At 38.9% G+C, this 23,592-nt stretch overlaps 1 protein-coding gene across 1 annotated transcript; it reads left to right on the top strand.

Moving 5' to 3' along the window:
- Nucleotides 1–20,142: 20,142 nt before the first annotated feature.
- LOC140235636 (uncharacterized) lies at nucleotides 20,143–23,158 on the top strand. The gene is made up of 3 exons (XM_072315646.1): nucleotides 20,143–20,243; nucleotides 20,832–20,909; nucleotides 22,894–23,158. Exons 1-3 carry the CDS (start codon nucleotides 20,143–20,145, stop codon nucleotides 23,156–23,158), a joined length of 444 nt encoding a protein of 147 aa, XP_072171747.1.
- The last annotated feature ends 434 nt before the right edge of the window (nucleotides 23,159–23,592 follow it).

Here is a 23,592-nt window from a genome sequence, read left to right as displayed (position 1 = left end):
CTCTTTTCCCTTTTCTTTTACTAAGTATATACACGTGGCTAATAAAGACAAACAAACAAACAAATAAACAATAACAGCAGCATTAACAATAGGCCTGCACATACTGCAGTTACCCGTGAATGTCGGAAGTTTCGGATATGAGTCGTTATTGGTTTTTATGTCATTCCATGCTCAGCTTATTCATGATATCGTTTGGTTTTCTTTTTTTTTTCCAAGTATTTTCCAAGTATTTTTTTATGCATGTGATACCCATTTTCTTCCTCTCTCTCTCCCTTCCCTTTTTTATCTCTTTCCACACCTGTAAGAGTAAACTCTGCGACTTTCAGGCCATAGCTCAATGTTTTGTAACATGATTTCCTCACAACCACAAAATGTGTACAGTCGGATATAAAATGGCTATGATACCCGGCTGTAACTGTACAACATCCGAACCAAATTTCCTGTAATGGAAAATGGCCCTGAAAATCCCGCGGTCCTCGTATAATTCAATCACGTACCATTAAACGCTGCGCGCAAAATCCAGGAGCCAAAAGGCGTGTAAGTTTTCACATCGTGTGGGTACTTCCCCATGAAATTACTCCCCCCCCCCCCCGCCCCGCCCCTTTCTTGTTATTGCACTCCACTCCAACTCGCGGTTAGGTTACATCGGAGTACGCGGTGTGTCACCATCTACCGTAGATTGCACGGGAAATATCGCGTACAAACAACAGAGTGACCAGGGGGTTGCTTTACAGGAGCGAGTATCGTACTGCTGACTGAGCATCTTAAATCTCAATTTATATCACAGATGGAGAGAAAGAGATAGAGGTAGAGAAAAAGACTTAGAGAGAAGAGAGAGGGAGAGAGGGTGGGAGGGGGGGGGGGTCGCCCAAGCGTCACGTCGATTGATTTAATTGCATTGACATCTTGTACGTTCTCAAACATTCAGGATGTAGCAAAGCTGTGTGTGATTATGTTACATCATGCATAGTTATTAACAAGTCCACTCGTGTGTGGGAATGTGTGTGCGTGTGCTTGTGTTTTAGAATGAGGAGGCTGTGCATTTAATAGGCTTGCACTTGTGTGTGTGTGTGTGTGCACATGCATGTTGTGTGATTGTCAAAATGTATCGCCTTCTTCGGGCTGCATTTGCAAGGATGTCATGTGTGTGTTTGTGTAAGTACGTGTGTATGTGTGTGCGTGAGCGTGTGTGTTCATTTTGCATGAGTGTGTACGTTTTTGTTTTTGTTTGTTTGTTTGTTTGTTGGTTTGTTTTTCAGATGCCAGAAATATCATAATGCTATTGCGAATGATCTGGGCATGAGTACAATTACGGGTATTCATCCCAACAAATAAGGACTATACTGAGATACACAACAAGCAGGCACACAAATGGACATACGCACTCATGAAAAAAAAAAACCACAAAACAAACAAACTTCAAAAAGAAATAATAATGATATAATAACAAAAACGACGCGCACAAAAAAAAAGTATGTGTTAACTGTCCGTTGTTTTACAGTCTGTTATCTGTACTCTGATAAAAATGCCAAATCATAGATAGAAACAAAATAATCATATAAGTCCGAACGGAAAATGTACGCATGCTGATGATACATAAGAGTGGGGGTGGGTATGTGGAGAGATATAATACAGAGATAGAAAGATAAGAAACAGTAATGTTTGGTGATTGTATGAATATGCGCGTATGCAATTCATGATTGACATTTTGTGTTGGTTATTTTTATCTCCTTCGCACATTCATTTCCTTTCTACATCTGAAACGCTTTTTGTAATGAGAGAGTTTATGTCATTATTTATAACGTCTCTTCTTATATCCCACGCCACCATTGTTCAAATTACTAGACCGTCTTTCTCTTAAAAAAAAAAAACACCCACAAAACAGACCCGATAAAGAGGGAGAAAAAGAGATCGAGAACGAGAGAGAGAGAAAAAAAGATCGTTGTGGTTTTAGCATGAAATTTATTGTGGTTTGGTCATTTTGCGGGATCGGATTGTGCGGTTGGCTCCCCCACTTCCATCTTACTGTGACATCGAAGCAATATCTGGGTCACATTTTTGTTGTTGCTGATTTCTCCGAAGAAGACAGCATTACCATCGTGATTCAACCGATACGTCTTTTTTTTTAACTCTTTATGTGCCATGGTGGAAAACATCTGCGTGCAACATTATTCCGAGACACCAACGCAGTGTATGCTTTGGAAAAACACATTGTGTTTTTCAAATCTATGTAACTTTTACACATTTCTGTTCAGACCTGGATATGTAGTGAGCAAAGTTGTAGAGAAAATGCCAAGCCTTGCTTTGAAGTAAATTGTATGACAAATCTATGGTCGTTTTTCTTCCAAATGACCAGTTGCTACATTACGATTATAATGCATGACTGTTGCATACTAAACAGTGACAGAAATTTAGAATTTATACGCAAATCCAATAGGGAACACCGCTTGCTGGTCAGTCATCATATGAAATGCAAGCTATATGTGAGAGGAACGAAATGGCGACAAACGCTTTCATTGTACTGTGGCATTTGGCGATTCATCGATCGGTTTGGGCGGGTTTGTGCGTTTGAGCACAATATGAGAAGTTGGCACGCCGTCGACTGAGTCGGACATGCGAACGTGGCACATAAAGAGTTAATTGTCCTTTCCCCTGCATGATTAACCTTTTGTTTGCTTTTTCTTACATGCCTTTAGCTGTCTACATTACTTATACGATCTTCTCCACATCATTTTTTCTCTGTTCTTAAGCATGTTTTGAAAGCGGATTTGTTGGCACAATGAACACAGAAAAAAAAAAGATGGGGAAAAAAGACACAATTTAAAGGGTGTGTACAGTTCTGGTCGAGGTGAGGATTTAGCTTTTAGCGTTTTGCGAGATATTCAGAAACCACTCTAGGAGATGTCAAAGAGCATGCAATTCTAAGTCTTAATTCTATTAAAAGTTTATTTGATGAAAATCAGTTTTGAAATGGCTGAGATATCCAAAAAAAAAAAGGGGAAAACAAAGAGATCCTGATAAAAGGCGTGGCCTGTAGCTTTTTATTTTTATCACTTTTTTAGATATCTCAGCCATTTGAAAACCAATTTTCACCAAATAAATTGAATCCTTCTTAAACTACATGCTCTTTCTTTCATATTTCATAAGAGGTTTCTCATTATCTCACTTAGGAATGTTCAAAACATGAATCCACACCTCAACCAGTACTGTACAGTCCCTTCAATTTGTCTCACAGTGAAAACTTAAATTGCCTTCATCAGCTGTATCTAGTCCCAAAAAGAGGAAGGAGAAATCAATATGTAACTCACAAATTTGTACAAACGAAACCAAAAGCTAAAGACAGATTAGTTAGCATGGTAAGAGAACGTTATACGGTATCGTGGTATTTATTCGCAAACTTTACTCAGCTCATTTTTTTTTTCTAGGGAGGTAATGTCGTATCTAGCACGACATGCAAATAAAAAAAAATCATGTGGTATAGCTGAGCGTACCTGGAGCGTGAGATTAGACTTTATTAAAAGGGGAAATCCAATCCAAATATAAGTTTTGGTCTGATAAGAAAGAGTAAAATATTACCAGTTAAACGGTAAATCGGGTTAAAAATAAGGAAGTTATGACATTTTGAAGTTTCGCTAATTTTTCAGGGAACAGTTCTTGAACGGCCAGTAGGAATACGCAAATGGAAAGTGAGCATGTCATTCCCTCACAACTTGCCATATAGTTTGAACATAAAATTTTGGAATTTCCAATTTTTCATTCAAACGCAATATTACGCCCGAGGTTGAAATCCTGATATATCTAACTGATCACTGTTCTGAAGTTATTCAACCACGAATGACATCATTTTTCAGACTTCAATGACATAGACATTGAATTTTCGTCATTTTTTTTTTAACGATCAATGGAAAATGTAAAGTTATGACATAGTCAGTTCACTCATTTGCATATTCATATCCACTGTACAAAAACTATTTTGCAGAAATAAGCAAAACTTCAAAATTTCGTAACTTCCTTATTTTTCATCTGATTTCAGTCAAATTTTTACGTCGAATTCGTAAGATTTTACTTTTTTTATCAGACTAACTTATTTTTGGATTTCCCCTTTTAGTGTGGCTGAACAAGCCTTCCCAAGCCCCTACTCCAATCATCTTATGCATGAATCTCGGGGCATGCAATATTTCGCGCGGTTTGCCGGGTAGCTTTTTGTCCGACCATGTGTTGACCATCACGATAATAACCCTTTGCTATTCGCAACAAGTGGGTGGAGATCGGGGGTGAGGGGGGGGGGTGGTAAGGTGGACTGGGAACCATAATATTACCGCACTCTTTAGGGCAAATATTGTCACGGTAACCAAAAGGATATGGACCCTCATCGAAATTCTCCAAGTTCACACTAAGTCGTTATCATCTTTTTTTTTTTTTTTTACCTTTTTGTTCAAGATGGCGTCTAGTTCCGACTCAGTAACGTGCGTCATTGCCAATGTCGGAGTTCTTCTTCGCACGTTTTGAACTATCAGTAACGAAATGATTCTGTGAATATCATTTTGAGTGTAATTAGATGTACCCAGTCATCCTGCAGTCACCGTTCCAAGGTGAAAACGGACTAACTGACCTTATTAATCATACAACAGCAAAGAGTGTTAAACGCCACATGCGCATATTATTATAGTAAGTTGGTCCCCATCGTAGGTAAAAAGCACCCGTCTCTTTACCGAAACTCAACGGTTTTTTTTTTTTTTTATGAAAGCTGTTAACTATCAAACCCCACGAACCATAATGCTTTGGATGAGTCCGTTCCCTTTCCAAAGTTAAAATATGCACGTGCAAATTAATGCATCACCGCAAAGAGTTTTCATTCGCTGTGTCATTCTGTTAACCTTGATTACTCACAATGATGCAAGTAATTAGTTGCCCTTGTGTGATGACGAAATAAAGAACGGAAAAATTAGGTTCAAACGAAAGCGCCAGACCATTCATTCTAATTTGGGTAGAAAATGCGACCGCGATGATTAGCCACAAAGAGTTAAAAAGAAACCCTCGCTATATACCAAATCGCTCGGATTGTGCCTCAGCCCCTCTGGTACACAAATGTGATTGGGAGTATACTCATTGTGAATAGGAAACAGGTTAACGATAGCAAAGTACGCGAGAGCCATCTAGCTAATCGCTTTGATTAAGTACTTTCCGGACCAGTCCGAGCTATTTTAAGCCTTTTATCTGATGTAAGCGATCGGTAAATTAGTCACATGGAAATGGAGGGGGGGGGGGGAGGGGGTAATCCACTAACAATAAGGATCATATGCTCATGTAAAGAGCTTGCCTGATCCAACTCATCTTTCTTTTCGAAAATTCTTTCCTTTCTTGGATCTATTTGTAACAGCTATAACTTCCAATCATAATTACAATTCCTGACATGTTATTCATCAAAATGTTATCTTCGTTTATGTTTGCTGAAATTCTTCTAAAATTGTTTGGTGTCTGTTGAAAGACTGGCATACTCGGCAAACATATTGACTCAAAACTAGTCTGTAAAATCCACGGAGAGACGCGTTAATCCTTGACAAAATTCTGTTCTCTTTCTGGAAATCCTCAAAAGTTCAGTCACTTCAAACGAGCTCTTATTGTGGTCTCTAGACATTTCTACGAAGAAAGTGAAACTTAATAGCTGGTATTTCGATAATCTTTTATTCCCTTCAACCCACCTTTTCCCCATCTAATAATGTTAAGTTTTTCATGATCACATTACATTTCTCAATGGAATGTCATAAGAAGGGAACTTTAGAAAAAAGAATGTTTTTTCTTCTTTCTTTCTTTTTTTTTCTTGTTTTTTTTTCTTCCTTTGTAGAAATGACAAGGGAACATGAACAATGTTTTGACGTTCTTCCTACTAACGTTTATTGTGAATCTGCCCCGATCGATTCAGCGCCCGACGCGCCAGTTTTGAAAGACTGGTTTTTAAACTGGCGCCTTTGCGAAGACTCGACTTGATGTATTAAGTTTGTAATAGTTTAACCGGTGTGTTTGGGGGTTTTGTCATATTCTGTTGGTTGCAGTCTTTGAATTTGTTACTTTTTTTAAACTTAAGACTACCACTTTTTCGCAGACAGCGGTGCAACTTTAACACTTTTTGCATAGATATCTGAACAAGAAGGTCATGGTTAGCAAATGATAACGGGATGGTTTCACTAAGAACAAGGATGAGGGCTGAGATGAGGGTGAGATGAGGGGGGGGGGAGGTGGCTGGCTTTAGAGCAGGTGCGTTAGTTTCAGTCTCAGGGATTGGGTGATATTTGACAAACAGGCCACTGCACTCTCCAGTCGAGAGCAGATACAGGAAACTTCGCTCTCCTCATGAGTGCCCCCCACCCCCACGTTCTTCTTCTTCTTCTTCTTTTTTTTTTTGTGTTCTTTTTTTTAATATTAAACGCGCCAACATACGGTTTGATTGGGATAGCCTCAGCAAAATTAAACCGGAAAAACTACCCTGTTTTATGTAATATTGTTGCATGCACTTGATTGTGACCCTTTATGTGTGTTTAGGGGGGTGGGATGGTTAGCTGGTGTGTATGTATGTGCGCGCTTGCGGGCTTGTGCCTATCGCATTGCAAAGCCATTGCAGGACAAATGCACGCGGTTCTCCAGAACGCAGTTATTATCAATCAATTGCGAGGGGGGAACCCGGCAGACATTTATAGGCTATAACTGTCGTTAGGACATTACACTACATCAGAAACTTCATGACATCAATATATGAGCTCATCTACGTTGAAATGTCCCATCACAGTGGTCATGGCTTTTGCACGGACAAAGCGTACACAAACGTAATAAAAATTATACTGCACTTCGTCCCAGTACCTACCGCAATAAAGATATTATAGAGGGTAGGGGCCGTAGTTCTCCAGTACCTGCTCAGCATAGACCCGTTTGGTTTGGGCACTGTATTTTTGCGCTAATATCTATTTCAGCCATTACTGAGGGCGGGTGGGGCTTCCGTAATACCATGACATTGTCATGTCATGTGACGTATGCACTGGCATAGCAATGTACCTGAATTAATTGTGTAACCTATTCATTGACAATCATCTTTCCGTCTTATTTTGTAAGCACCCCTCGTAAGTTACAGTATTCGAAAACCGAATATGTCTATAGTTCTTACGCCACCACCGAGTAAACAATAGTTGTGCGCTTAATGGAGTCTGTATACGATCATAGTTAATCACGCGATATGCATAATGTATCACTCTTCAAGTCATAGATCAACCATTTCGAGGTTTGGCAGGAGATAACCATTAGGTTGAAAATGATAGCTTCATCAAATCGGGTGAAACATTATCTATCAAACAGTTTGACCATCACTACATTCCAGAGGCAGCTGGTGGCTAGTGGACACCTCGAGAAGAACTACCCTGTCCCCCCCCCCCTCCCCCATTCCCACTTCTCCTTGGAAATACATCTTGTGATGATTACTAATTAATATGCAAGGCCGGCGGAATGGGGGGGGGGGGCTTGGGCCCCCTCTTTTGTTTTTGCACCATACAATGGAATACATAAGGTGTCACTACTACTTTGCCACCCCCCCCCCACACACACACACACTTTATGTTAACAAAAAAGCCTTCTGCAACGATATCTTAAAAAAAAATATTGAATCAATCCAATATTTCCAGAGTATGAAACTATACCTTATTCCCCAGATCTTACAAAAAATCCCATCCGATTTGCTTCAGTGGGCAGGTCAAAGAGAAATGGGGATCCTTGTAGAGCATGTCAGAAACCCCTTCCCTCCAAGTTCTGTCCATTGTGTTCACACATTAGCAATGCAGTTCCAAGAGCATCCAAGTGCTTAAGTTGGAAGAATCAGACCAATGACATGCTTTACAACGATCCACATTTCTCTGTGACCACTTAACCAAATTGAATGGGGTTTTCAGCAGAATATAGTTAAGATATTACATTTTTGTAACCTGAGATAGCATTTCGACGGTTTAATCATCTCTATTGAAAGTTATACATGTATACTCACGCAGAAACGTGATCGTAATTTCCGTTTTTTTTTTTTTTTGTTTTTTTTTTGGGGGGGGGGTGGGAGGGGGCTACTGCGCAGAAAGAATTCCGTTAAATTTGTATGGCGTTTCACCGCAAAAAAGGTGATATCTCTCACTGGGGGATAGAGGAGGGAGTGGATATTGTCTTTCGTTATTTCTTTCTTTCTCTCTATTTTCCTTATGTCCCACTGGGTATGTGAACAACTGTTACCGGCAGTGGGACATCTGCCGAGTAAACCTTTTCTTTACAACATCTATATGACTGCTCTATAATGGACGAGCTTTTTGCAATATTATCTTAGCTTCGACAACAAGAAATTTCTATTTTGGGGGATTTTGTTCCCTTCTTTTTCCTTAGTATCAAGGGAAGTGTATCACTTTGCGTAATCGGCGTCTTGGGGCATCAAGAACAATGCCTTAGGAGGTGGGGTTGTTCATTCTGGATTTTTTTTTTTTTTTTTTTAGAAATCGTCAGTTGAATCCGAATTGTAATTGAATGACGAATTACATCCTAACAAATGCCTTGCATGAGCCCCCTCCCTCCCCCATCCCAAAATAAAGAAAAAGAAAAGAAAATCCCCAAAGGAGAGCCTTGGGATAAAAAAAACAAAAACAAAAAACACCACATTTTTCTCTTTGTCTTGTTATTTTTCGTTGCTGTTGTTGGTGCGGTAAATCAAATAAGTTTTTTTTTTTTTTTTTTTTTTTTTTCTCAGAAATATCCGTCTGAATCCTTTTTTGGCTGATCAATCAGAGTCCTACATTTAAGAAAAGCTCTGAAAAATAAGAAGCAACAACATATTCAAACATGTAATCTGGACTACATTTCTAAAATGAGACAGAAATTGGACTCCCGTCTGCATGCCCGTATAATGGATTAAAGTTGTCGGCATTTTGTGCTCGCATGTGATTACATGGGGTTGTTTGTCTAGGCCTATAGTATGTCTTCATGAATAATTTCGAGTGATAAACGGTTTCACTTTATACGACCTGACAAGATGAGTGCACACAGAAACACAAAGACATACACACACACAAACACACCCACACACACACACACACACACACACACACACACATAAAGTTACGCGTATAATTATGTTATATACAATATATCATAATAATATGATATATAATCTCAAAAAATGATGTAAATTATATATGTTATTATACAGTATGAATATACAATATATATACAACAATTATAATATTATAAAAGTGGTATAAAAAAATTGTACATATTCCAAGAGAGAGAGAGAGAGAGAGAGAGAGAGATGAATAAAAAAGGTATAGGTGAATGCAGGAGTACATTCAGTGGTAATCATTACTCTTCACCTCAGCACTTTGCTATTTCGAGTTCGACGATGCTTCTCAATATGAATGAGATATCATCATGACGTCTTGGCTTCATAACACATAATTTCTTTAAGGCATCTTTGATACCATTCGACGCTATAAAAGATGCGTAGTCAGAGAAGCGGAAGGGATAGAGATGGGGGGGGGGGGCTGAGGCTGTGAGGAGAAACCGAGATGAGGGTTTGTGGCAAGAATTTCCTTCTTTATCCGGTGCTGTCGGAGCACCGCACTTCCCGATATCCGATATCTCCTCTCTTCTCCATTGCGGCGCGTTTCCCGAGCAGATGATATGCATTCCTGTCAAACCAAACCAGGGGGGATATTTAAAGAGCGTGCTTGCTTTGGAAACTCCCGATTGTTCAGCATCTTCCTTTTCCACCACTCTACGCAAGGTGTTTCAATGAAATCCAGCAGACACTTAAATAAAGATTCGGCTTCTTAACACCACTGCCGAGCGTTAATGACTGCTCAATTCCTCGCGAGCACAGCGGGCAGACCTGGGCGTCGTTCTCCAGACCTGAGTCGGGTGGTATCACATCGCGCAGGCACGCTTCCCGCCATTCACTGCGAACAGCAGACGACTCGTGTGTGGAAGTTGGATCGAAATGTGATATAAACGATCCCCCAAAATCGAATTCTTGCTCGTTTCACGCCCCGCACGTCTTCGGTTATTTTCCCCTTGACAAACGGACCATTGTTGAGGTGCTGTCGTAAGCTAAGAAGAGGAAGAAAAAAATGCGTGAAAGACAGATGCGGATCAGACAAAAAAGTTGATCTTTCAAGAGAGAAAGAGGAAACAACCACAGAAACAATGTAAGAAAATGCACACTCACTGATAAGATAGATAGCGAAATGTGTTAAACTCTTTCACCCCGAAGCACAGTTGATTAAAATGTTCATGGTTGCCAGGATACGGCATAACAATTCCATCTTCTTCATCAAATCACTGTGCTTTACAATGGAAAATAGTCATTGAATACTTCGTGTCTAAATTACTACAGGAGTGGCGTATCATAGAAGAATTGACAGTTTGTTGGTACATCCGTGCGAAAAGTAAAAAACAAGACAAAAACAAAGACAAAAACAACACTACAACGACAACAACAACAACAACAACAACAGTAACAACAACAATAACAACAACAACAAAAGCAACGAACCAGAGTAATGAACAAAGATATAAATGGATAATTGCATGATAAAGTCGGTCAATCAATAGTGTTAGATGTAGATTCAGAGAAGACATGAATGCAAGTCGATTCTTATGGCAAGGACATCGCGGAAGCAACAACTGCTATAATTGGTCTCATAATTCAGGGGCATAGCTGTGTGCAGCAGTGGTTGTATTGCATGATAGTCATCCCACCTAATAATGTTGTCTTTATAGGAATCAAACAAAATGCACTCGAATTTCACAGCCAACTGCTTATATCCATTGATTTTAGTCACCCTACTCGTTTTTTTATGAAATATATGAACACGCAAAGAGATAGATTGGCCTTTTAACGAAGAAATAGTGCATGAATTTACGTCCCATTTATCGACATGCGTCTACTGTGTACTCCAGATTGAATAAGAGAAGTCCGTATCGATAAGGCGTCTTGGTAAAATCAGCCAACGAGTGAATTCATTGCCCCATGGAAAAGGTGTCCAGTTTACAAGCACCTCGGGTTGGGTCGATACTGATTGCGTTGTCCAGTGCTGACTGCCGGTTGTCCTTCTACGAATTGCCTGCCACCAGACTGAAAAAGAAATAGCATTGAAGCAGATATCTTTGCGAACCCAGCCGTAAAATAAAATGGAAAACGAAAAGAAAATGAAAAGAAAAAAAGAAAACAATCCAACAACGAACTTGAAAACCGTGGCATTGATCTAACCATGATAGCGTCAGATAAAACAGCATCCCAATGTACGTAGAGCGAGGGTTTTTTGACATTAAAAGTCATGTATTGTTCTTGTTGTTGTCTTTTTTTTCCAAAGTGAATATAAAAAACAGGGTGGCAAGTAAAAAACTTTGACGTGGACATCTTTTACTTTCTTCGTGTTTTATTGGTGTCGAGAACTCTTAGCTAATCTCTCATTCATGTATAATGCGAAGAAGAAAGATATGGCGTAAATAAATGTATGAGGCTATAGGACCAGTGTCAGTATCCAAGAATGCAGTTTATGGTGTTATACCATTGACACGGATCTATCTATATTTCTATTTTTCTATCGCTCTATCCCTCTATCAATCAATCAATCAATCAATCAATCAATCAATCAATCAATCAATCAATCAATCAATCAATCTATCTATCTATCTATCTATCTATCTATCTGTCTATCTATCTTCTATCTATCTATCTATCTATCTATCTATCTATCTTTCTATCTATCTTCTATCTATCTATCTATCTTCTATCTATCTATCTATCTATCTATCTATCTATCTATCTTCTATCTATCTATCTTCTATCTATCTATCTTTCTATCTATCTATCTATATATCTATCTATCTATCTATCTTCTATCTATCTATCTATCTTCTATCTATCTATCTTTCTATCTATCTATCTTCTATCTATCTATCTATCTATCTATCTATCTATCTATCTATCTATCTATCAATGGTTATTTGTCTGTCTCTCTATCTTTCTATCTATCTATCTATCTATCTTCTATCTATCTATCTATCTATCTATCTATCTATCTATCTATCTATAAATGATTATTTGTCTGTCTCTCTATCTTTCTATCCATCTATCTGTATCTATTTATGAGGAAGCTACCCCTTTGCAAGGTTAAGTGTCGTCCTACATTAATCACCCTCCCCATCAAAAAAAGAATGTTTTAGAAGAAAACATCACGATAAAACTGCGTTTTTACAGGACAATCTTCCTCATAGAAAATTACATTTCCCAATATTTACTGTCAAGGAATCGTTACACCATCAACGCACCAGTAGACCATATATCTAAAACAAATCACTGAATGTCTAAAAGCCCGTCAGCAGACGTTCATTAATGGTGAAATCACGCGATCAGTTATCGATTCGTGATTAAAATTTTATGATATCGAGATGAGAGCATAGTCTTTTGTCACTTCTTTTCCGATTGATGTGCATGCAATCTAAAAATTCGGACTTGTCGAAACTCTCCCTGCGATAGGCACAGTTTATGCTTTAAGGGTGCGTGGGAAGATGACTTCTTTTGTAAAGTTTTCCCTGTTTCCCAAAGACGACGAGGCGGTCGCATCTATAGAGTCAGGCACATGGCTCAATTTAGCCAGCTACAGTATGTAAACTATAAAGAGAGGGATTTCCGTGAAATAGGAGGTGTATGCAAACTACGTATGCACTACAAAACACCTGCCACGCTCAATCCGGCTACAGTCAACGTAGGGAAAGTGAGGAAAACACAAACAAACATAACAAGCTAGGTGATGCTTTCGACGTTTCTTCATGTCACTCTCGGCACAACTTTGGAAGATATTTTCATCTTTCTTAAAGTCAAACCTGTCTATAGCGGCCACCCAAGGGAGATAGAAAGAGTGACCGTTATAGTCAGATGGAAGCTAAAGGCAGGCCGACCAATGGAAGGGGAGATTCTTAACTAGCCGTATACGACAGGTGACCGCTATAGACAGGTGGACACTAATACAGGTTTGACTGTATATCCGTATCTCTTTCCAGGGGTAATATCTCCTTCTGGGACACTCTGTGCTAACACTCCTCTCTTATTTTTTTTATTTATTTATTTATTTTTTTTGCAAGCAAAGGTTTTGCAAGCAAAGAGGTTCTAAGAATACAAAACACATGTGCCCAATTCAGCTCGTCATGAACCCTTCTCCATTCTTTCAAAAAGAAAATACGACTCATTAATGCTACGAGTTATTGTAGCGATTTTTTGTTTGTTTCGTCCTTACGATACCTAATTCCTTTAACGACGCCCAGTCCATGACATGATGAATAGTAAATGCCAAATACATTATAAAAACGGCAAAAAGGATATCATTTTGTTTAGTTTTTTTTTTTTCCACATTAGGTATTCACGGAAAGTTCACTTTCATCTTTAAACAATAGTGTAGAAATAACTGGCGTATTACTGCGAAGCGAAGAGCCGCTATCTCACAGGTTTACAGTTCTTGTTTGCCTGGTCACGGCATGCGGATAAACCAATTTTTCTGCGACATCATCAGACGGTGCTTGAAACGAGATTGTATGTGACAGATATTCAAATCTGTTGAAGGATGATAAGCTTCTGATAACCCTTCTTTGTAACATTACTTCCCTCTTTATAGGTATGTGTTTGAAATGTGGGCATAATTAAAGTCAATTGCACAGAAATGTCAAAATAATTTTGTCTATAAAGTAACCTGTCTAGATGTAGCTCGCGCGCACACACACAAACACATACAAACACGTACACAATGTACCAATTGATTTCTGTACATCTATTAATAGGGATAGAGTTGCAATGTATATTTTCATTCTTCTTCCATATCATTTGTCAAATAATAGCTTATATTGTCAAATTTGATTTGATTTGATTTGATTTTGATTTGATCTATTCACAAAATGCATATACATACATTATTCACAAATATGCACGTAGTTTGTACATGAAACATATTACACATTTTGTCTGGATCGTCATAAGCTATGAAAAGCTTGACTGGGACGCCCAGTATGGATAACGTACACATATTATGTACATAAACATCATTAAAAAAAAAATGTATTATGCGCGTTCAATTTGTTCATAGATAGGAAGATGAAAGAAAGAGAGAATAGGAAAGAAAAGTGAGAGGAAAAGATGAGGAGAGGGATACTCTATATCATGGTAGTTAAAAGTATACAAGATTGACAATTCTGGTAACAACTAACATAGAAAGACTCGCTGCTATTATGTACGTAGTGTACGTATGGCAAAATAAACCTGTGAACCTGGGGTAAGACAGCAGGCAAGAACCATGCAGTTAATATTGTTTAAACATATTTGCAAAGAAGGGTATTCTTTACTAGTCTTTTAAAAGTATGCTTTGATTGGCACCGTCGTACTTCTTGAGAAAGAGAATTCCAGATGTCAGGACCGGCATGTCGTATGGATCGATGGGCAAGGGCAGTTTTTGGATTTTCTAGGTGCACGTTTGTCGAGGTTCTGGTTGAATAACTATGAATAGCCGAATTAAAACGAAACATGTTTAAGAGGTTGGTGGGAAGTTCTTGCGAATGGAATCTATACATAAAGACAGCACTTTGGAGATAATGAATGTCGTAAATGGAAAGTGTCCGCAATTGAAAAAACAATGGGTTTGCATGAGACCTGTAATCCGAGTTCGTGCAAATACGAACAGCTTTTTTTCTGAAGGAGAAACAGTGAGTTGAGTTTAGTCTTCTGACAAGCCCAAACGATATTGCAGTAAGAAATATAAGGCAGGATAATGGAATTATAAATGGTGAACAACGTAGAGCTTGATATGTATGGTCTGAGTTTGTACAATATTCCAACCCCGCGTGCTACAGAAGTCACAACATTGGCAATATGCAGATTCCAGTTCAACTTGTCATCTATAGTAATGCCTAAAAACTTCGTACTTTCTTTATAATAAATGATAAATAATAAATAATAAATAACAAAGCTTTCCGCTTTAATTTCTCCTGAGCATGTTTAAGATTTCTTCTTATCTATTAATGAATCTGTGTATCTTATTTCTATCATATATTTACTTTTTTACGTCGTTGGAGTCATAATTATGTTTGGGGAGGAACAACGACCTGTTTTTACCCCACATAACGTGGGCATGCACTGTATTGTCAGTCATGCGTGTAATCACATTTCCGGCGCGTGACTTACAAACGGATGACCGTGTCACGGTCTTGACAGGCCCGCCCCCTCGTGTCGGCATTATTGAAATTATCAGCCCCCTTGCATCAATTCCGTCATGGAATCATGTTGTATTGATGTAAGGTTATACCTGAGGTCGAGACCCGGCACGATTAGGACGTTCTCACAATGTAACATTCCGCATGATTGTTTTATTCTTCCTTGTCGAATCTGTCAATTTTTTCATGCGTTTTTTTTTTTTTTTTTGGTCAAGTATTGATCGTATTGATCCATTGTGATGTCACCTTTAACCTACTCAATGTTCTTCTTGTGAATGGTTTTGTAAGACGTCTAGCCTCTTCTGAGGAAACAGACAGTGCAAAATGAACTATATCTTTTTTTTTTTGGGGGGGGGGGGGTGTTTCAATAAAGTCTGATAGTGGAATTTGTGGAATGTCTCTGTTCACATGAAAGTCAACTCCGTGAAAGTTTTCATTGTAATAGAGAGTGACGGAATACAGAAGAGTTAAACTACAACACTCCTTTTTTGAAATTCTATGAACTGTCTTAAAGTCTCATCTATCATTCCTACGTTGTCATCAATTTCTAAAATCCATCAGTGTATTTTTTTAGCTTCATAATCCTGAGTATGTGAAACAGACTCTCTGAAACCAGTGTTTAACTCGAATCAGCAATTTTCCAGATGACAAGATTACGGTTGAACTCCCGGCGCCAGCCATTTTCTGTTTTTCTCGTAATACTGCTGAATTCTTTGTAAAACAGACAGGTGAAATCTGATTTAATCGATTGGGACAAAAATACATTTTAAATGACCATACCAAACTTCTTGGGTGATTACCCAGTCTGGCTAGAAAATCAAATTTCTCTTCTTTTTGCATTGGTAGGCCCTACGTATAGCAAGAAAGGTTCATGACCTTAAATAAAGTGAGATAAAATTTGCTGAAACCCCAATAACATGAAAAGGCTTCGTCTGCCAGTATACTCATCATGCCTGCAACTCATTTCAATCAACACTATTGAATGTGAAAGCCAGTTTCAAACTTCATACTTTATGATGCTTCTGTAACATTTCTTTAATCATCGTCCGCGGTATTTATTACATTATTATTCAGTTGCTGTTTTCCTGCACGTGATGTTTTAGTCTTTGTCAGACCAACGGCGCGATAAGTCACAAATTGTTTCATGTTTGCAGCTGCCTATTGCGGTTTTTCATTCTGTGCTTATCAAGAGCAATTGGTTTTTAATGTGCTCTAAATCTAAAACTTGTTTCTTTCTTAAATATTTACTCCTTTTGCTCTTCCCCTTTCTATGCTACTAATTACCCTATCATAGTGTCTACATCGAGTCAAAGTCACAAACCTCTTTCATGATTAAACAACATGGGTAAGCTATGAGGAACAGGAACAAAAGCCAGCAAAATCGCTTAGTTTAAGAAGCGAAAGAAAAATACTTGGAACTTCATTTACTGTGCTGTTTCCTTGCTAGTCATCATAATCAAATTAGGCTTGTTTCGAGAGGGACTCAATCAGAAATCGCCGAACTAGTCCGAAAGAGAGCGGAAGAAAGTGCGGGAACGTGACAGAATCAGGCACATTCATGATTATGCCTGCCTGTTTTGTGAATCGCGCCCTCTATTGGTAAGGCTTTTCTTACTTCAGCAGGCTCAAGTGGGAAACTCATTGGCTTGGAGAAGACGTGGAGACGAGGGAGCGACTCGAGTCTCGCTGGTTGTCGAGAAGTCTCCGGGTCGTCTGCGTGACGTTTCCCGGAGCATTGCTAGGTCCCCGGGGAGTCGCTAGAGAATCAAACTCGTTCCTTTTTTTTTCGGGGACTTTTTCCAGTCTCCAGTTTGTTTGGGAAAGGTCTCCGTGACGCGCCACGGAGACCTCTCGCGACGTCTCTCTAGTTGAGACCAAGTTGCAGAGACTAGTTTTATCTCCAAGACCTTGAAAAGACCCATAGATAACAACCGGTGACGATGTGGCGGCATTGTGGAGACATCTCCACAACTGTGAAGACGTCTCGGAGACGTTTTCCCCCTCACTGCTTCCCCTTGCGGTGACGTCGCCGAGACACCCCCGCGACTTGTGGGCGAAGAAGTTGTCACCTTGTTTGTAGACGTCTCGGACGTCGCCTTGGATCCGCCTTCTTGGAGAGAGCTCGACAAATTTCTTGGTATTTCGAGTCGCACGAGTTGCGCCAACGTCTCCATTACTGATATAGACCCTCAAGTAGAGCGAGGATGAATACATAATATTAGTAAGGGGAAACAAAAACCAAAAAGCGGGAAATCACTTCCCCATGGAGGTTAACGTCCCACCACTCGAAATGAGCAGCACGTACACCGATAGTCTCCCTGCGTCCAATCAGTGTTACCGGCTATGTTCTTGAACCTAAATTGACACTGATAAATGATCACATTATTTCGAAACAACGTGAACAACATCACACTTCATGCGGCGAGAAAATGCTTCCCAATTTTTCTCTTATTCCGAACCGAGACAGTCGTCATCCGGTCGCGTGTCTCTGTTTCTTGGTTGTGGAATAGGTGTGATCGATACATCGAGTCGCAATCGATGGAACGCTACCGGTGTGTGAATTTGTGCATCTATATTCGGAGCGAAAATGAAGATCCAGCGACATCATAAAGACACTTACCATTCCAAGACGACAACATTGAGTGCCTAATTCTGCGGAAGAATTTCATGTTCATACCAAATTGACGTTATCAATAACTTTCTCTCTTTCTTTTAAATTTGTTTTGTCGAGAGTTTTCCGTCAATGTGGACATTCTCCAGTTGACGCTTCCGACGTATTACATCATTCCTGTTATCCTCTATCACATCCAAAGAAAAATAAGAACGAAACATAGGAGAAAAATACAAATTCTATTTATTTTTTCTCTCGCTCATGAATCTTTCCGCAAAAGAGGTCGCAACGGAGCTTTATGACGTATTATGCCATCCATTGCCATGGGAAACCGATATGTCTCCTTCAAAAGAGAAAATACCAAAAATAGGAAGAGATTCAGTTTTTGCTTTTCCGCCTCAGATTTTTTTTTTTCGTCATATGACTCGGGGCATGGATCAAATTTTGAATCATAAAAACAACTGTCATAACTTAAAAAAAAAAAGTACAAAAGGAAATCCTCCCGTGTGAAGCCCTGAAATTATGATCCCTCCAATGAATATGTTCCCAAAACCACAAACACACTTTTTTCCCAGTCTCCTCCCTTCTTTATATCTCTTTCACGTTCTCTGTCATATCTCTCCTTTCCTCGAACTGTCTCTCTCTCTCTCTCTCTCCCGTTCCCCCCTCTCTAATTTTCCTCTTCCTTCTTCCTTTCCATCTCTTTTTAACCCTCCTGACATTATTTCTTTTTATTTCAATTCGTTTTCTTCTTTTTTTCACATAACATAATAATAGTAACAATACTAATGAGAATACTACTACTACTACTACTACTATTACTACTACTACTTCTACTACTACTACTACTACTACTACTACAACTACTACTACTACTACTACTACTACTTCTACTACTACTACTACTACTACTACTACTACTACTACTACTACTTCTACTACTACTACTACTACTACTACTACTACTACTACTACTACTACTACTGCTACTGAACTGAGAGGCATACTATAATCTCTCAGCATATACTGATATTGCGATTTTTTTTTCTATCCTTCTTCACTTCTGTCTCTTCTTTTTTTGTAAATCATTTCTATCTTTTATTATCCTTCCCCTTTCTTTTTTTATGTGACATTATTGCTGGGTAGGAGGGGGGAGGGACGAGTTATGAATGTAATACTGCGATTTTTTTCACCAATGTAGTCCCTCCCTTTGTCATTCATTGTATTCTCCTTCCCTCGCTCGTTTATATCTCAGCGTCACTGTATTGGGTCTAGAAAGGGGAGGGGGGGGGGTCGCTTCTTTCGATTAATAAATATTCATGACGGGAACTACAGCCTGCGTCTACCGGTTTCATGATTATTCTAGAGGGGGCGCTAATCATTTTCAGCGGAAAGGAGTGATTATTGAGTGATGTCAAATCTATGAAGATCTCGTAGCGGGGTTTTGTTGCTCTCTATCTCGTGGGCGTTGTTGTTCTTGTAGTTTCCCCCCCCCCCCCCAAATTTATCATTTTGGCGGGGGAGGACAAGGATAGCAGTGATGTAGATAATGCCGGTTATTCTTGTCCAAGTAAGATATTTGTCTTTGCCCTTCTTATGCTGAAGTGCGGGAGGAGAGTTTCGGCGGCGGGTGAAAGAAACTTGATACACCACGCATCCCTCCTTGATAGGGCTCTATCATCTAGCATTAGGATGAATTAGGCGTTAGCTTATTTTGTCCGCGGCAAGTTTTCATTTTTTTTCTCTCCTATTTTCGGTTACCTTGGGATCGCATTGTGGATGGTATAACAAAAATGCTAAACTGTTCGAGTTCTGATGACGTTTCTTGGCCCAGAAAAATGTCTGTCCTTTTTCGATTATCGGTGTGTCCCTAATGTTTCTTGATGTTTGTTTTAATAAAATGTTGCGTTCATGGTTTTAGATGTCTTGCTTGATGTTAATTGTTCGTGTGTGTGTGTTTTTTTTTTTATTTTGAACGAATGTTGTACTTTTTGTGTTGGTTTCTTTTAGAGTGTTATGATAACAAGAATAATAATAATAATAATAGTGGCTACTTGTTATCTGTTTCACTCAGAGAAATTGATTATTGTATAACTTTACTCCTGTTTGACAAATAAAGATATTGAAATAACCCGACACTGAAGAGAAACCCGCACTCCAGAGCACATGACTTTATTTGTCAAGTGTCGTTTTAATTTGGACATTAAAGCTAACCTGAAGACGTTTGTTTCTTCTGTTCCACGTCACACAGAAATCGTCAGGAAATGGACGCGAAGTTGTTTGCGTGGTTCTACGTGCTATGTCTTATAGTCCACTGCTGCCCGCTATGCGAGAGCAGGCCGAGGAAGCCGGGTAGAAACTGCGTGTAAGTATGCAGATAGATATATCATGTGTATAATGCATTGAATCCATAGAAGTGCGTCCTAGAAAAGCGCCTTGTATGTTACTGCCCTGCCCCATGGAAAAACGCAATATCGCTTTTGTAGCAGGGAAAAGTTTTCAATGCATAGCACTGAATCTAATTCTTGATTACGATAGCTTCCGTTACGGCTGTTGTAGTAGCCGTTGGAATTTTGTTTGTCATTCTTGTGTTATAATTTCTCTAGTTATCACAATAATCTCCTCTAATGGGTTTTTGCTATATACAAAGTGTTTAAATGTTCCTAAAGTTCGATTTTCAGTCACTAATAACATTTCTAAAGCAATGAATTCTCTTTCTTTCTTTCTTTCTCTCTCTCTTACTGATTTAACTCTAAATTCCGACTATGAATTGACAATTTAACTTTGAATTTAACTTTGAATCTTAACTTTAGAATGTTAACCTTAAATAGTATTTTGGCTTCGTGATGCAAGGTCATTTTTTCACCGTGTCATTAAGGCAAGAAATAATAAGTTGTCTTTTTATTATGTCATACAATAAATTTGCGATTCTTCATTTCCTATCTTTCCACAGAGGTTTGATAAAAAGCCCATTGTGTCCAAACAGCAATATCAGCATAAGCAAACGGATTCTCGATGAAGTTTTGCAAAGGTGAGTGCATGTGTAGTTAGCTCGTAAGTATTTTTTTTTTGTCATAACCAGCAGTTCTGACAAACTAATCTTTGACGTATCTGACCTAAAAGAAAAATATCAAAATTGGCCTTTAATCAGTAGAGATGACTATCGTAACTGAGAGAAGTACTGTAACTCTATGGTATGAACAGAATTTTTGCAATACCGAGCGAAAAAAAAAAAAAACAACAGGTGATGGAAGATTTGAGTGTTAATAACTTTGGAGTCTTGCTGTACGAAAGACAAAACATAAAACCCATCCCATCCAAAATGCGTTCAATCAGACAATTTGATTTGGAGATGCGTGCGACCTCTACGACGTAATATGGCAAAAGCGTGACTATCGCATGCAGTGGGGTAGAGTGGTAATCTCACTGGCGAGTTGGGGCTACTCGACCGTAAACTCAGCGTTGCATTTCGCTCCTACTTAATGGGGAATCCTCTAAGAAGACAAACGACTGGAATGAAACGTATTTGCGTTTAATATGTTAGCTAATTATTAGAAAGGAGTAATGAGAAACAGTCATGCACTTCATTGTATTAATCTATGGGCTTTCATTGTGGATAGTTCACTCTTTTTTGGGGGGGGGGGAGGGCGTTGTGGCTGAGGGAATGGCGAAGCTCACACGAAGAGACCAGTCATATCGCTGAAAGGTGGAGAATGAGAGACAGACAGAGAGAGAGAGAGAGAGGAAGGAAAGAAGAGAGGCACGCCATACACTGAACACGAAGAACCCCTGTTGTACGGTGCAGTAATACATCTTGCGTGAAATGACTGCGTGGCATTTCGTCGTAGGTGGCATGCTTTCATTTCCAACATAGGTGCATCCTTGATTTTAGATCCTGTGATCTGAACTGCGGCAGCTTTGTGAATGTGTAACTGCATGAGTACGATTATCTATGTGTATTATCATAATATCAACCTTTACCGATACATTTCAATAACTATTATAAAGCATACAATGTAAAAACAAGATTGATAAATTATGATGTCGGTTAAGTTCGATATTCTAAAGGGTTCGTCAGTCCAAGAAAAAAAAAAAAGAAAAAGAAAAAGGGTTTGTTTTTTCCGGAGGATCGTTAATCCCGAAATGAAAAAAATAAGATTCTTATTCCGAATGTTAATTGATCCGGAAATGTAAATGAAAGGTTTGTTATTTCCAAGATACGTCAATCCGAAAATGAAATAAATTTCACAATTCCGAAGGTTCGCTAATAATATTGTACAGTCAAACCTGCCTCAAAAGCAATCTCCCTATAGCGGCCACCTGTCTAAAGCGGTCACTGAAAAATCCCCCGAGAGAAAAGCCGGGTTAAAGACCCTGTGTAAAGCGGTCACCTGTCTAACGCGGCCAGCGGCCACAGATTTTGTTTCCCGCCTTAGATTCTATCTCTCTATATTTACATGTTTTGCCAATGTTTACTGCCCCATACGATTGTTTATGTTTATATGTATGAATGTGCAATCTTATAATTTTAGATCAAAGCAATTGTTATCTTTTTTTTCTTTTGGTCTTTGTGTCTTTAAAATTTGTATTGGGTTTCTATTTGATTGACTGCGAAAATTAACCAGATCAATCCAAACCAAATCAAACCAAACCAAACCAAACAAAACCAAACTAAATCAAACCAAGCCAAACCAAGCCAAACCAAACCAAACCAAACCAAATCAAACCAAACCAAACCAAACTAAATCAAACCAAGCCAAACCAAACCAAATCAAACCAAACCAAACAAAATCAAACCAAGCCAACCCAAATCAAATCTAACCAAACCAAACCAAACCAAACCATACCAAATCAAACCAAACCAAACCAAACCAAACCAAACCAAACCAAACCAAACCAAACCAAACCAAACCATACCAAATCAAACCAAACCAAACCAAACCAAACCAAATCTAACCAAATCAAATCAAACCAAATCAAACCAAACTCTCCCCTTCCTGTATATTTTCACGCAGGACACAAGCTGGCGAAGATGACGAGACCAGGAGATGGGAAGATGAAATGACGCAGATGGGTGATCGACAACAGGATGACGAGCTGGGGAATGAAGCTTTCGACAACAGGCAGGACGCCGAGCAGTGGGGCCTTGCCAACGGCGGCGAGGCGGATCTCGCGGCGAGGAGTAGGAACGAAGACCTGTTGAGGGAAAAGGAGCTCGAGTTACTTTTTGTACGAGCCCTACTCGATGACCTTGAGAGCGAGAAGTTCGATGACCTGTAACACCATGAAAAAATAGGACGGCTTTTTTTTTTTTTTTTAAGCTGATCAACTCTCCGAAGAAAAAGAAATAGAAAAAAAAAAACCCAACACTTCTTTATCCTAATTCCGTATTTGATTTCACTACTCTTGTTTGAAATGAAAAGGGGAAAATGTATCGTAATTTCCCCTACTCCAAATCTTAGATCTGTTTTCATTTTATTATTTCTTTTTCACATTTCTTTCGTAGAATTTAAACCTACTTCGTTTTTGCAAGGCTGTCTCGTCATCGATAATGTGAGAAGGAGGTGTAACGATTTTGTAAACAGGTGAATCCCTTAAAACTGAATGCAGTTGCGATGGTCTCCTTCATAATTTAAAAAAAGAAAATATTGTACCTCCACAATCTAACTTTCAAAGCCACTAACATTTTTGTGATATGGAAACGCTTGTTTTTG

The sequence above is a fragment of the Diadema setosum genome, chromosome 12 (assembly GCF_964275005.1).
Source record: "Diadema setosum chromosome 12, eeDiaSeto1, whole genome shotgun sequence".
Taxonomy (NCBI): Eukaryota; Metazoa; Echinodermata; class Echinoidea; order Diadematoida; family Diadematidae; genus Diadema; species Diadema setosum.
Note: the sequence above shows the minus strand (reverse complement) of the source record. Positions and strands in the feature narration are given on the sequence as shown.

Coding starts and splice junctions, on each gene's coding strand:
- LOC140235636 (XM_072315646.1), top strand. CDS start 20,143: ATGGACGCGAAGTTGTTTGCGTGGTTCTACGTGCTATGTCTTATAGTC. Junction 20,244..20,831: donor AAGCCGGGTAGAAACTGCGT/GTAAGTATGCAG, acceptor ATCTTTCCACAG/AGGTTTGATAAAAAGCCCAT. Junction 20,910..22,893: donor CTCGATGAAGTTTTGCAAAG/GTGAGTGCATGT, acceptor ATTTTCACGCAG/GACACAAGCTGGCGAAGATG.